Genomic DNA, 14,804 nt, shown 5'->3' with positions numbered 1-14,804 from the left:
TTTTTGTGCATAGTGTCAGCCTCCTAGTGGCAGCAGCATACACCCCATGGTCTCTGTGTCCCCCAATGAAGGCTCTGAGAAACAGATTTTACGGTAAGCAACCTAAAAAATCCTGTTTTTTTTTTCCAGAATAACCTTGTATGCGGCTTGATTCATACATCCCTCCCAAAGGAAAACCTGCCAAATTCCAGCCTTCCTGAAGCACCCCCAGATCATCACCAATCCTCCACCAAATTTCATAGTGGTTGCAAGACACTGTGGCTTGTCGCCTCTTCAGGTCTCCATCTAACCATTAGAAGACCAGGTGTTGGGCAAAGCTGAAAATTGGACTCCTCAGAAAAGATTACCTTACTCCAGTCCTCTATGGTCCAATCCTTATGGTCTGGCAAACTTCAGCCTGGCTCTCCTTTGCTTCTCATTGATGAAAGGCTTTTTTCTACCTTTACATGACTTGAGCCCTACCTCTAGGAGCCTGTTATGAACTGTTCTTGCCGTGTACTTCACCCCAGCTGCCATTTGCCATTCCTTTTGTAGGTCACTTGATGTCTTCCTGTGGTTTCTGAGTGACCTTCGAATAAGATGACTGTCATCCCGGTCAGTGGAGAGTCTTTTTTGCCCTCTGACAATCTGTAGCTTTGTTGTCCCCAATGTCTGCTGCTTGACCTTGTTGTAATGGACTTCCGTCTTTGAAATTTTATGGATGGAGGCAACATGACGCTCACTTTATCCCTCTGCTAGTAAATCCATAATTGAGCCCTTCTTTTCCTCACTCAAGACTTTTCTTTTCAACTCCTTAGGAATGAAAAAATAACTTTTAACCTTAACCATGCCAATTACTTTTGAAATATTACTAGCACTTGTTTTGCCATCCATGTTGTCCTATTGCAAGAGGATTGTGAACACTACAGCAGGGTTTTTTATACTTTCCTTCATTAAATAAGATTTGGTTCGGGTGATAACCTAATCAGAAGCACATTAAGTAGAATGAAGTGTACTCTGGTTGGAATTCAACTGACACTGGAATGGATGTCAGACATGTAGAGAAGCTGATTTTTGTAAAACTGTGCAGTGGTCTCTTCATTTTTGCCAGAGCTTTATATACCGTGCGTCACATGAGTAAGCCTCACTTTCCTCTGTTTCAGGAGCTGGACAGGAAGCCAAGATTATGGGCTGATCATTGACGGATTCACCTTGTCTCTAATATTAAATTCTAACTGCAGCTCCAGTCATTATAAAAACATATTTCTACAGATCTGTCAGAAGTGTACAGCCGTGTTATGTTGTCGTATGGCACCATTGCAGAAAGCACAGGTATGTAGGTGTCACATGTACTGATTGCACCATGTACACATACGGACATACACTGCTCAAAAAAATAAAGGGAACACTAAAATACCACATCCTAGTTATCTCTGAATGAAATATTCCATTTGCAAATTTTTATTCATTGCATAGTGGAATGTGTTCAGAACAATAAAACATAACAATTATCAATGTAAATCAAAATGAATATCCCATGGAGCTTTGGATTTGGAATGATACTCAAAATCAAAGTGGAAAATCAAATTACAGGCTGATCCAACTTCAGTGGAAACACCATGACAAGGAAAAGATGCACAGTATTGAGTGTGGCCTCCACGTGCCTGTATGAACTCCCTACTGTACAATGCCTGGGCATGCTCCTGATGAGGCGGCGGATGGCCCACCCAGACCTGGACTAAAGCATAGCTTCAATGCCTTCATCTTGCAGGAGCTACTGACACACTCCAGCCACATCAGGTCTGGCACTGTTTGCATTAGGAGGAACCCAAGGCCAACCGCACCAGCATATGGTCTCACAAGGGGTCTGAGGATCTCATCTCAGTAACTAATGGCATTCAGGCTACCTCTGGCGAGCACATCGAGGGCTGTGCGGCCCTCCAAAGAAATGCCACCCTACACCATTACTGACCCACTGCCAAATCGGTCAGGCTGAAGGAAGTTGCAGGCAGCAGATCGCTCTCCATGGCATCTCCAGACTCTGTCACGTTGGTCACCTGTGCTCAGTGTGAACCTTCTTTCATCTGTGAAGAGCACAGGGTGTCTGTGGTGAATTTGCCAATCCTGGTGTTCTGTGGCAAACGCCAAGCGTCCTGCACGGTGTTGGGATGTGAGCACAACCCCCATCTGTGGACGTCGGGCCTTCAGACCATCCTCATGGAGTCTGTTTCTAACCGTTTGTGCAGATACATGCACATTTGTGGCCTGCTGGAGGTCATTTTGCAGGGCTCTGGCAGTGCTCTTTCTATTCCTCCTTGCACAAAAGCAGAGGTAGCGGTCCTGCTGCTGGGTTGTTGCCCTCCTTTGGCCCCCTCCACATCTCCTGGTGTATTGACCTGTCTCCTGGTAGCGCTTCCAGCCTCTGGACACTACGCTGACAGACACAGCAAACCTTATTGCCACAGCTCGTATTGATATGCCATTCTGGATGAGCTGCACTACCTGAGCCACTTGTGTGGGTTGTAGAGTCCGTCTCATGCTACCACGAGTGTGAAAGCACAACCAACATTCAAAAGCATTGGTACTGAGATGTGGTCTGTGGTCCCCACCTGCAGAACCACTCCTTTATTGAGGGTGCCTTGATAATTGCCAATAATTTCCATCTATTGTCTATTCCATTTGCACAACAGCATGTGAAATTGATTGTCAAACAGTGTTGCTTCCTAAGTGGACAGTGTGATTTCACGGAAGTTTGATTTACTTGGAGTTATATTCTGTTTAAGTGTTCCCTTTATTTTTTTGAGCAGTGTGCAATGGCTCGGAGTGTAGTCTGTACTGACGTAACACCGTGATCTTGTGTGTAGCAGACACAAGACGGACAGAATTCTCTAAGTACTATACTCTATGGGGAACAAAAATTGATATATTTTATAGGTGATTCCTTGTATTGCTCTTCCTGGAAAAATGTGGTCGTTGAAGATATAATTGATATTTTTTTTTATTAAAAATGTATTTTTTATTTTTTTTTTTCAGATTGTTAAAATGGTGAAAAATACTAAAGGAAACCCAATCACACTGTCTGTGGGTGATGGAGCAAATGATGTCAGTATGATACTAGAAGCTCACGTTGGGATCGGTACGCCATAGCTGGAGCTGTAAATTAAAATGATGATGAAATTACCTTTTTTGTTTGTTTTTTTTTTTTTTTTTTAAGTTCTTTCCCTGAGTGATTCTTGAATTGAACACAGATTTCCTCCCTGTATAGACAGTACAGCAGGGTACATATTATTTATGGCAATTGTGAGGAATGGACTGGGAGTTAGAGGTATTCCTATCTGCAAGATCCTATCCGAATAAGTAGGAGGTGTAGTAGTAATAATATTAGCAAATACCTCCAATTAGAAATGTAGTAGAGTTCTTCTAATTAGCTATGTCACTTACACCATGTGCAGTGCGTTGCAGAAGCTTAATTATCCTTGATTGTGACCACTAAAAGCTTACTCAGTATCTGTCAGTATATGAGTGGTCGTAACTATGAATACCTAAGCTATTGCAAAGCTTTGCCCTTAAGGTAAGTGGCATAGCGAATCAGAAGAACTATATTACATTTCTAATTAATGTATTTGCTATTATTTTTCTCCTACTACATATTGGTATGGGATCTTGTAGGTGGAAATATTCCTTTTCAAGGGTTGTTCTAATGTCCCTTTCAGGAATATGCCTCTACCTGCTCGCAGTAGTGGTTCTGAAGATTGTCAGTTCGGACCAGCAGCATGATCGCATTGCTGGCCTGATTGAAGCACTCTCTCATACCGCTAACACAGGTAGATTTTCCTCTCCTTCATCGGCGGAGCAAAGCGTCATGGAGGTCGGTCTCATCCAACTAGTATCAGAGCACCTCGATCAGGCCGTAAAGTATAGAGCTCACAAGTGACGCTCATTTTTTGCCTGGGTAACCTGCCACTCTGGAACTGCTCAGTGGCTGGTAGGCTAAGAAATGAGCGGTACACTATAGCCGTAAAAATGCCTCCAATTTTGAGAATGGAGAGTATTTTTAATAGACAGTAACTTGTAAAGATGCTTTAATCAAAATGTTATTCGCCTGTGTTCCTACATCATGGTTACTTTGTGTTGAATGTGATTTAAGAAAAAGAAAATAAGTGTCACATCCGTCCGCGATATGTAAAAATGTAGTTCATGCTTTATTCATGATCCATTAAAAACATGGAATCCAAAAAATATATATAAAAACCTGACGTATTTCTGGTGTCCAAACTCCCTCATATCCATTGACTAAGGACGTTTGGACACCAGAAACGCGTCAGGTTTTTATATATATTTTTTGGATTCCATGTTTTTAATGAATCTTGAATAAAGCATGAATTAAATTTTTAAATATCGTGGATGGATGTGCCTCTTATTTCTTTTTCCTTGAACCTTTGGCTGAGCTTCATCAGCAGGACCGGCACCCGACACAAATTTCCGGCTCCAATATCGGATGACATGGTGTGATGAGCTTAAAAAATCCCCCGCCTCTCCAATTTGAATATGATTTTTTTTAAATTCAACTTAGGCCTGTTTCACACTTCAGTTTTTTGACGTCAGTCAAAATCCACCAATTTTCGGAAAAAAAAAACAGATCCGCCAAAAAAGGGGCGGATCCGTTTCCCCCCCCATAGACTTACATTAGCGGCAGATCTTGACTGACGGTCGTCCGTCCAACCCGTTTTTTGACGGATCCGTCAAAATCTTAGCGTCTCACGGGAGGATGGGACGGACTCTGCAACGTTTTTTCCGAGCGACGTTCCGCTAATTTATATTGCGCATGCCCGGCAGATTCGCTGGAGCAGGGCTTTTTAACCCCTGAGTAGCGTTCCGGACAGCCGTGCAAACAAAAACAAAAAATTATCTCTGTCTCTCTCGCGCGGATTTGCCTTCCGTCAAAATAACGGAATTGTGAAACAGGCCTTAGGGCAAAAAATGCCGTTTGTGAACACAGCCTGTAATTGTGACAGGTTCTGAAACGTCACAGGGATACAGCACTCTTCCCCAGAAAACTTGAATACAGAGTCGTAGGACATCGCTCCAGAAGTGTTGCTTTCTGGCCTGTGTGTTGTGTTTTTTTTTTTTTGTTTTTTTTTTTCCTTTTTAAAGGCTCAGCTTAGTGGATCCACATTTCAAGTCAGATTAGTAGGCAGAAAATCTGCAAGGTATTACAGTTGCGGTAAGGAGTACAGGAATTTAAAGGGATATTTATAGCATTTTATGCAAAATATATGGAGGAACAGCCATGCTGATAAAAGAAAAGCTGTTCTCACCCTGGGAGTCCCTGCTCCAGTAATCTGTACCAGACTACAAGTGACGACGATCACCAGTCGCCCACCCACTATGCCTGCGGGACCAGGAGACTGGGTGTTGGCATGTCATCGCTTCTGGTGCAATGCGGGGAGCGGATTCCTGGGGAGAGTGGAACTTTTTTTCTTCTTCTTTTATCAGCATGGCTTTCACCTGTACATTTTGTTAACAAGAAGGAAATAGCCTTTCTCAAATCTCTTAAATACAGTGTAGGAAAAAAAAATTACTGCACACGTCTATTGTTTCTGCACCTTTTGTAATAAGGTAAAATCCATTAAAAAAAATCTGCTGTATAATCTGCTTGTAAAGCAAAAAAAAAAAAAAAAAAAAAGTGCTTACCGTAAATCTGCAACAAATACTTTTTTTAAATTACTTATAAAAACCATTACCGGTATGTGTAAAGACTGCTATGAGAGTTGTCCCTTTGGTCTGGTAGGCTGTGTAAGGGTCTGTGGTTACACACACTATTTTTTGGGGCTTTTTAAAGTTTTCCCCCTGTTTTAGAATTTAACGAAATCTGTCTTTTTCTTCCAGGTATTAAAGGAAAAGAAGGTCGCCAAGCTGCGAGAAACAGCGACTATGCCGTGCCAAAATTCAAGCACTTAAAAAAACTTCTCTTAGCTCACGGCCATTTGTACTACGTCAGGATAGCGCACCTTGTACAGTATTTCTTTTATAAGGTAAGACCTACATAATATTACCAAGGAAAACCAAAACATTATCAATCCCAGTAAGCCATGGATCGTCTGCTGTGCAGGATGGTTTCTCTGAAAATCAATTTTAATCGCTGATGCTTCATTAGCTCAGCTCTGATAATGAGCAAAGTAACTTTTCAAGAAAGTTACGGGAAGTTTGCTGAATTTGCTTTTGATGGTAAAGTGTCTGTAGACCTCTTCCGGCATTGATGGCTGCAGCTCTCAACTGTGCTACTGTAGAGATGGGTGATCTTGGTAAGGTGGATTCCTGTGTATTACATACAGGAACCATGGATGAGCCTCCTATCATTAGTATCACCACTCTCTTGTGAAGACACTGCCGTAGGCCGCACCAGTGATGTAGAATAATTTGCTTTTTACTCCTCTCTTTGCAGAACCTGTGTTTCATCCTGCCACAGTTTTTATACCAGTTCTTTTGTGGGTTTTCACAACAGGTAAGCACTGATTTCCACTAATATTTTATAGACGAGTCTCAGTTTGTCTTAAAGATCTCCTCTCACCAGGTCAAAGGGACCACTTTTTGCTCTTATTTAATTCCTGTTCCTCCCCAGAGTGTTCCGATTTTTTTTTTTTTTTTTTTTAAATCCACCATATGATTCCAAAGATAGGGGGGTCTTTTTTATTTAGGACTGATTTTCATGGTCTTTACCAAAGGGATGTTGCTCATGGTGTCATTATGCAAATCATCTTAAAGACACGCCCCAGAGGATCCTGTTGGCAACGCCCGCTTAGTAGAGACCATGAAAATTTGCACTAAATAAAATGGCCCCCATCTCTGGAACCGTATAGCAGATTAAAAAAGGAATACTAAGGAGGGCAGAGAGAATAAAATAAGATTAAAAAAATGGTTACTTTTGATTCCAACAAAAGATTTTTACCATGCCCCCAGAGAACCCTGTGAGCCATGCCTCCTTGGTAAAGACTACATAAAGCAGCACTAAATAAAAAGGCCCATCTCTCTAAACCATATTTTGGATTAAAAAAAACCCACTAAAATTGGAATACTCAAGAAAACAACAGGAACAAAAATAAAAGCAATCCCAGGCAGCTTTTGATCTGGTGACCGGTCTTCTGTAATTGTGTAAGAACCGATGAAGGATAAGCGTGGCAGCAGGGTGCGGTAATGGTTATTGGGTGTGCGGTGAGAGATTTGTATAGGTGTGGATTTGCTTTGGATCTGCTTTGATATGTGCGTTGTCTTCAGCAGTCCTATACTTATCTAAAGATTGTAAGACGTCACCTTAGAAGTTTTACAAGCGTGAGGCAAGGAGGAATAAATATGAAGCTGGTGTTCAAGCTCTCACACTTCCAATAAAATAAGTGTTACAGGGGAGTAACATCTTTGTGTCTAGTAACCTCTTCTCTCATGGCACTGAAGTACTAGCTCCACAACTTGTAAAAATAAAGAAAAAAAGTTCTTCTGGTGCCAAACATTGGTGTCCTCTAGTGATACAAATAATACCGGATGTACAATCCCGGCATGGAAAAAATGGTTTTGACATGTTAGTAGCTACCTTTTAGTTTTATTCTGCATTCTTCATTCCCCTTATATGCAGTTTGCAGGTTTCTTTTGCGGTCAGACTTGTCGCACGTGGTGGTATTCCTCCCAGTAATGCTTATTGTTGGTTCAGTGCATTTATGGTGTTGCTGCCTTCACCAGCTCTAGTGTCATTAGTACAGCTTCGTTCCTGGAGTGATTTTCCTTCCACAGCTCATGAAGGATCACTGTGCTTTCCCATCTGCAGTCTCAGTGTGCGTTTATACTGATTATCATACCCAAGTGTTCTTAAGAACGTTCATTGCACCATAGCTTTCCATGTAAGTAGGCTGCCAAAGAATGAGCAAAACACTTGTTTATCGTGTGGAATGATCCTTTGTGCAGCCCAAAAGATCATGATTCTCTGTGATGCATCGTCCTGTGTAAACATAACTCACACTGACAAGAGCCATGGCGGCCCAGGCACATGGAACGATCTATTACAAATCGCTTTTTGCACGTAGTTTACTTTGGTCTGCCTGTGTAAATAGGCATTTAACTATCTGCTAATCAGGAGAACTTTACCAGTCAGTGCCGCTGTTAGGTCCGTGTAAACAGATCACTTTACAGCTTCCTTCCAATGTGAATTGAGTTTTCTTCAATCGCTTCTCTTCTTCTGCTGTGTACAATCTCTCCTCCCTGAGCTCAGACTACAGTCGGCCAGGAGCAGACCTAGGGGTGGACATACCATTGGTGTAACCTTTGCAACTGCACAAGGGGTCCAAGATCTAAGGGGGGCCATTTCCACCTCCAAAATAAGTGGAATTGTGCCTTGTGATGAACTGATGGGGCTACAAAGGTTCCATATGATGTTCTTGCACAGGGGCCCTTTTCTATCTGTGTCACCTCTTGAGCAGACCTCTGACAGGTTTGTCTCAGATTTTGCAGACCATTCAACTAAATGTAATATTTGCCCTCTCTGAATGGTAGGGCATATTTCATTAAAGAGGACCTTTCATTGGATTTTGTTTCTTTAAAATGAATACCTCCTCCAATTGTCTCTGCTTCGCTGATTCTGGAACAGGTTTTTTTCTTTCTTCTGTGCCCATCTTCCAGCCAGAAGAAACACTGGGTGAGCTGCTGAAAAGGCAGCCACAGGAATCCCCAGCAATTAGGGTCCTGTATATTTTACCCCCAGGTATGTTCAGCCCTAGATGTTTTGTTCCCTGCATGCTGACCCTAAAAGCTGAGGGTGAAACATCTAGGGTCAAAATGCTAGGGGCGAAACATCAGATGGCAACACATCCAGAAACAAAATGCTGTAGGTGAAACATCCGGGGGCGAAACATCCAGGGGCGAAATGCTGGAGGCGAAATGTACCTGGGGGCAAATTACTGGGGGCGAAAACTTCCTATAACCCGTGATTTGAACCGCTATCGTCAGAGGAGATAAAGCAAACAATTGCAGAAAAGTTATGTGGTATATGAAGGTAAAATTGCATCATTATTTCCTTGGGCATCAAAGATAAAAAAAAAAAATTTTTCACAGTCAGTGGAGCAGCGCCAATTGTAGGAGGAACTCAGATTAAATTGAAAAAAAAATCCAATGACTCATCCTCCTTTAAGACTGTAGAATTAAATTGTATAATTTTGCATTAGGAAAGCAAGTGAATAATAATCCGTGCCAGCCATACACATCTGATACCACTGGGCTGAATGTTAAAGAAACACTCCCAGTTTTATTTTCTAAAACTGTATCCCCCAACCTGATTGTCACACTATGCACTTTTCTTAGAGAACATGCATGTACTTCCAAGTAGTAAAGCCTTCTGTTTTCTTTCATGCAACCTCCAACTTTACATGTTATTCCTCTAAGCTTTGCTGTAAATCTCATGTTGAATCTGCAAAGCAGTACCATGACTGCCAGCTGGGAGGACATTGTGATCATCCCTACTTCCATATTCTCCTAAGTGAACTAATAGATTGTCAGTATACAGAAATGGAGTCTGAGCTGTCATCTTCTACACTATCCCTGTGTGAAGGCACTGTGCAGTCATCATCATTATCTTTGATATATAAATTTCTATCCGTATCCTTCTCCATCACTCCTCATGGAAACCTTCAGTGCTACAGTTTTGGAAATTGCATCATATAGGCATCTCTGGTAGTTGATATGAACAGAGTATAAAGCCATGCAATTGTCCGGGGGGGGGTCACTACATCATCACATGACCTAATTAAAAGAAAGAGATACCATACATTTCCAAAAAGGAAGGGACAGCTAAATAAGGGAACCTAGCTGATTTAATTAAATTTTGGGGGACCAGTGACAGAATGAATTTAAAAAAAAAAAAAAAAAAGGCCACAGTGCTACTTATTCTGTCCGCTATCTTACTTAATCCCCTTTTAGATATGCAGGCCTGTGTTTACCAGGCACACATTTTAAGAAAAAATAGGAAGGGAGGAATAAGCGGCCATTCACTTCTGGCAGTGATCGGACAAGGATTCATGGTTTGCTCTCCATCAGCCGTTGAGGGACGGTCGAGCTTCACTCATACACAAAGGATCATCTACCAATATCTGTGGGTTTGGATGACTTCAGTATAAAGTGTGTGACCGTGTCCTTTACTGTCTCTCTCTAATATATCTTCCTGCTTGTCACACATTTAGGTCCAAGAAGCCGAAATATTGCAAAATCCTCACACTGAATGAATGTACCACTGTTAGCTATATTTCTAATATGTATGAAAAATCAGTAACTGTTGTATTTTCTCTTTGTTTCAGCCCCTTTATGATGCTGCATATTTGACCATGTACAACATCTGCTTCACCTCCATGCCGATCCTGGCTTATAGTCTGTTAGAACAACACATCGGAATTGAAACGCTAGTAGCAAATCCTAAGTTATATATGTAAGTATAAACCTGCACCTGTATAACTGTCCCACCCACCATACTGAGCATACTGGTCCTAATGTAATGCTATATTTATACGTGTTCATTTGGAGCACTGTCCTAGAGAGATCATGGGGAGTCCTGCAAGTAGTATCCCCTACAATCACATTTTATCTGCAGACCATCTGTTGCTGAGGACAGCTGAGATAGTGCAAGGAAAATAGGACTTATATGAAACCTATAGGAGTCAATGTCTACAACAGAATGCAGAATCCTCATCATCCATCGTGTCCTGATCGTACTTAGTGCGTGACCCCATCGTCCGTGACCCCATCGTGCCTCCAGCATGACCCAATCGTGCTTCCATCAACATAATCATCATCCAATTGTCATTTTAATTCTTTTTTCAGATGGAAATAGAGTAGAACATTTTTAGAGGGCGAATCAAAGGTTTTCTGCTTCCAAACCACTCCTAATTCATGTGCACGTACCCTTGTGCTATGTGCATACAGTTTTTTTTTTTTTGCCGAAACTGTGCAGAAACTCACAAGTTTTTGAAGTTATGCATTTTTGAAGAGGATTTGGAAGATATTCGCTTAGTTTCCATTCCAAAAACCTCTGTGTGCACATAGCCCTAGAGAGGATTATGCAGGTTTTCTGTAGTAACGCAGCTCTCATACCCATTGCAGGAGAATATCCGATAACGCAATGCTGCAGTGGTTGCCTTTTCTATACTGGACCGCATTGGGAGCCTTTGAAGGACTAGTATTTTTCTTTGGAGTTTATTTCTTGTTCCAGAATCCCTCGTTGGATGGCAATGGTCAGGTAGAGTATATTTGGGCTAGCATATATACATAATGCTTTCTTATGCTCCATGGTAAACTTCTCCTTTTGGTTTTGTTCATTAGATTCATTCAACATCTCATTGGCACAAAGCAAGATGTCTCTGAGATAACTTACACGGTGCTAATTTATAAGGCTTTTTTTGTTTTCAAAAAACTCAAATCCAAGAAAGGTTTTCTGTAATCCGTTTTGTATAATATATCTTTTTCCTTAACTGTATTTGTCAAGCAGTTGCCAAAGATGCAGTTACACTGCAAGGTAATCATAAGCGGTCTTAAAGACACTCGTTGCAGGATTATCAAGCAAAATTCTCTCTGATGTTATTTGAAGCTTTTTTTATTTTTTAAAGATCTGGAATGAAAATGTGTCTGAAAAGTTGGTGATTGATTAGTTTGTGGTTGAATATCCTATTTTTCTGCTTTCAATGTGCAAAGCTATTTTTTTTTCTTGGGTAGAAAAAAAAAAAAGAGGCTACTGTAGGGGGTGCTGCAGGTACAATTGTTAAACCGAAGCCACTGCGTCCACTAGAAGTAGGGGGCGATACCCATCTCAATAGTTAATGTCTTTTTTTATTTTTTTATATATATAGTAAACACACCAGGCCAGTGCAGCGTCTAATTGTGTAGTGTTTTAAATTTTGTCCTCTTTTAACCAATTATTTAAGGGACTCTGTTTGCAGGTTTTTGCTACTTAAATTGATAGCAGAACTAGGTCTCACGTGCAGCACAGTGAGGCTGTTATGTATAACCCCACCCCTACCACCGATGTGCAGCTTGCTGGCAATGCACATTGTACACACAAAGCTTCCGATCAGGGATGTGGGCGGGGTTATACAGGGCTCTGCATTCTGAGCTCTGCAGATCTTCAACAGAGAAAACAGAGCTTTATCAAAACTGCACCAAGCAGTCCAGTAAGTGATGCACCGCTAGAATAAGGGTCACAGCTCCTACATCCTATTGCTCTCAGATTACATAGCAAAAACCTGATAACTTATTCCTTTTAACAAGTCCACCTGCAGCCACCTTACGTTAATCCTTTTTTTCTAACTAAGAATTTCCTCTTCCACGTATAATGGGATACAATCCAACATGATCCACTAGAAATACTCGTATTCCTCAATATCTGCATCCTGGCATGTTTAGACTCGTTCTTCGAGTTCTTTCATGACGAGTTTACAGTTTTCTTGTCCTTGTATTCCTGCAAACAATTATAGGTAACACCTCTACACGGCTGATAACTCAGCATCAATCACCGCAGGCTATGTCAAAGATGACCCTACTGCCCCTCCCTACACAATGACCTTTACACACGCTCATTAGATGCTTTAATACAAAAGCTAGGGTCAGGTTCTAACCATTGTGGCTATGCACACACATGTTGATTGTTTAAAGGGAATGTGTTTTTATAAATAAGTCTAGGTTCCCATTAGCGGTTTAGTCCGCAGTGTATCATCCGCATGCGCAAACGCATGCAAAATACATGTTTATGCAGCGTTTTTATGCACATCATCTTACGCATGATGGGCGTTTGTAAGCATTTTTGCATGGGTTTGCGTTGTTTATGCGCATGCGTTCGATATGACACCAGACAAAAATGGGCGTGTCTCATGGGATTTCTATATGTATTTGAGTAACGCATGTGTACGCATGTCCTTGAGTTCGCATGCATTCCCATAAACAGTAATGCGTTTTTTAACGCACACATGCGCATGCCTGCGTATATTTGATGGATTTTTGATGCCTCAAAAAATGCAACATGTTGCGTTCGCTGCACACTGCAAAACGACGCATGCGTACGCAAAAGTTGTGCACACAGACACAAATGTGAAACCAATTGCCGGTGTGAAGCACATTTTTTTTTTTTTTTTTTTAAATCAATATTACAGATTGTGATATGTAAAAAAAAAAAAAAAATTCCAAAAATAATTTAAAAAAAAAAAATCAATTTAACACACAAATCTGATTAAAACAATAGGTCATTTTCAGATAATTTTTTCCCTATAAATACTGGGAGGGGGGAACAGGACTTCCATGAATTGGACCTTCCTCGGGACATCTTAAAATGGATTGAGATCTGGAAGTTTGAAGGTCAAGTCATCACCTTGAAGTCTTTATATTACTCCAGCTATTTGTGAGCAATCTTTGCATGTGTGGTGGCGACATTATCCTGATGGATTCAGTACATTTGGTGTAGATGCTGTACTAGAGCTTTACCATAGTTTTATTTCACCTCCGTTCCAGGTTTTTATGTAAAGCTGTTCTCTTTGGGTCTCATCTAGTGATGAGTATGTGCTTGGATAAGGTGTTATCTGAGCATGCTCTGGTGCTAACCGAGTGACTTCGTCATGCTCGAATAATATGTTGGAGTCCCGGCTGCTGCATGTCTCACAGCTGGCAAACAGCCACAAAACATGCAGGGTTTGTCTGTCTGTCAGATAATCTCTGCATGTGTTGTGACGGTCTAACAGCTGCGAGACATGCAGCGGCGGAGACTCGGACATATTTTTTGAGCACGCCGAAGACCATCAGTTAGCACCCGAGCATGCTCCTATAACACCTTATCCATGCACATACGCTCATGACTAGTCTCAGCCTAACTTTTGTTCCTAAATAATGAATTGTGATTATTGTGATCTTTCAGGTATTTGGAAACTGGTCTTTTGGGACAACTGTGTTCACTACATTAGTGTTTACAGTCACATTAAAGGTAAGGACACCGTTTTCTATATATGCTAATGTAGGGTTTAATGGGATTCTGAACGTTGGTTATAGAGCAGGCGGTGCACGTCCCGGTATAGTGGTGATTTGCAGGTATTCAGTTCCTCATTATCACAGTCTATGATTTACCATTTATTTTGGGGTTCCTTAAGGGGGTAAAATCAGTCGTTACCTTCCTATTACTCTATGTACTTAGTACTTAATATATTTGACTCAAATTTTCTACTGATCTGTGATTTTTAGTAAGGTAACTTTTTTTACCTTTTCCAGCTTGCATTAGATACTCGATACTGGACATGGATGAATCATTTGGTCATATGGGGCTCTTTGGCTTTTTATGTGATCTTCTCAATATTTTGGGGAGGAATCATTTGGTAAGTTTCACAAAAACCTTCATGTATAAAAAAAAAATGGAATATAACCAGCAGAAATTGTATTAAACTATTGTGTAAAAGAGAAATGTACCACAGTCAGAACCACTTGCATCTGTGTAGGTATACACTGGCCGTGCCCGGACTGTAGATGTAACCCGCAGGGCACTTGTGGATCTGCGGCGAAAACAAGCTTCTCGTCTCAATGGTCCACAAATCAGGAGTACAGCCAGGAGGCTGGGGGGCGGTGTGCTCCCGAAGATCCATGAAGAGAATTCGTCTTGAGATCGGCAGCTCATGTAACAGCTTTATGGATAGATTGTGACTGCCTGCAGAGCAGGGGTTGCAGCATTTACTTTCATGCTTTGTCCCGATTCCACCATAAGCATGCTGGACCAACCGACTGTGAATTTTGTCACTGATAGAGCTGCTCTAACCTTTCTCTCTTTGGGT

At 41.3% G+C, this 14,804-nt stretch overlaps 1 protein-coding gene across 3 annotated transcripts in view; it reads left to right on the top strand.

The window, feature by feature from the left end:
• Positions 1–14,804, top strand: part of ATP11C (ATPase phospholipid transporting 11C (ATP11C blood group)) — a 213,081-nt gene that overhangs the window by 182,835 nt on the left and 15,442 nt on the right. For all 3 annotated transcript variants that reach the window (XM_073543577.1, XM_073543576.1, XM_073543578.1), the window contains exons 20-27: positions 1,143–1,311; positions 3,013–3,115; positions 5,869–6,014; positions 6,425–6,484; positions 10,311–10,438; positions 11,110–11,245; positions 13,904–13,969; positions 14,251–14,354. In XM_073543577.1, the coding sequence (XP_073399678.1) occupies positions 1,143–1,311; positions 3,013–3,115; positions 5,869–6,014; positions 6,425–6,484; positions 10,311–10,438; positions 11,110–11,245; positions 13,904–13,969; positions 14,251–14,354 (912 nt within the window). The remainder of the gene's footprint in view (positions 1–1,142; positions 1,312–3,012; positions 3,116–5,868; positions 6,015–6,424; positions 6,485–10,310; positions 10,439–11,109; positions 11,246–13,903; positions 13,970–14,250; positions 14,355–14,804) is intronic.

Source organism: Dendrobates tinctorius, unplaced genomic scaffold (assembly GCF_039654945.1).
Source record: "Dendrobates tinctorius isolate UK_male_01 unplaced genomic scaffold, ASM3965494v1 ptg000133l, whole genome shotgun sequence".
Taxonomy (NCBI): domain Eukaryota; kingdom Metazoa; phylum Chordata; class Amphibia; order Anura; family Dendrobatidae; genus Dendrobates; species Dendrobates tinctorius.
This window is presented reverse-complemented; position numbering and strand designations above follow the sequence as displayed.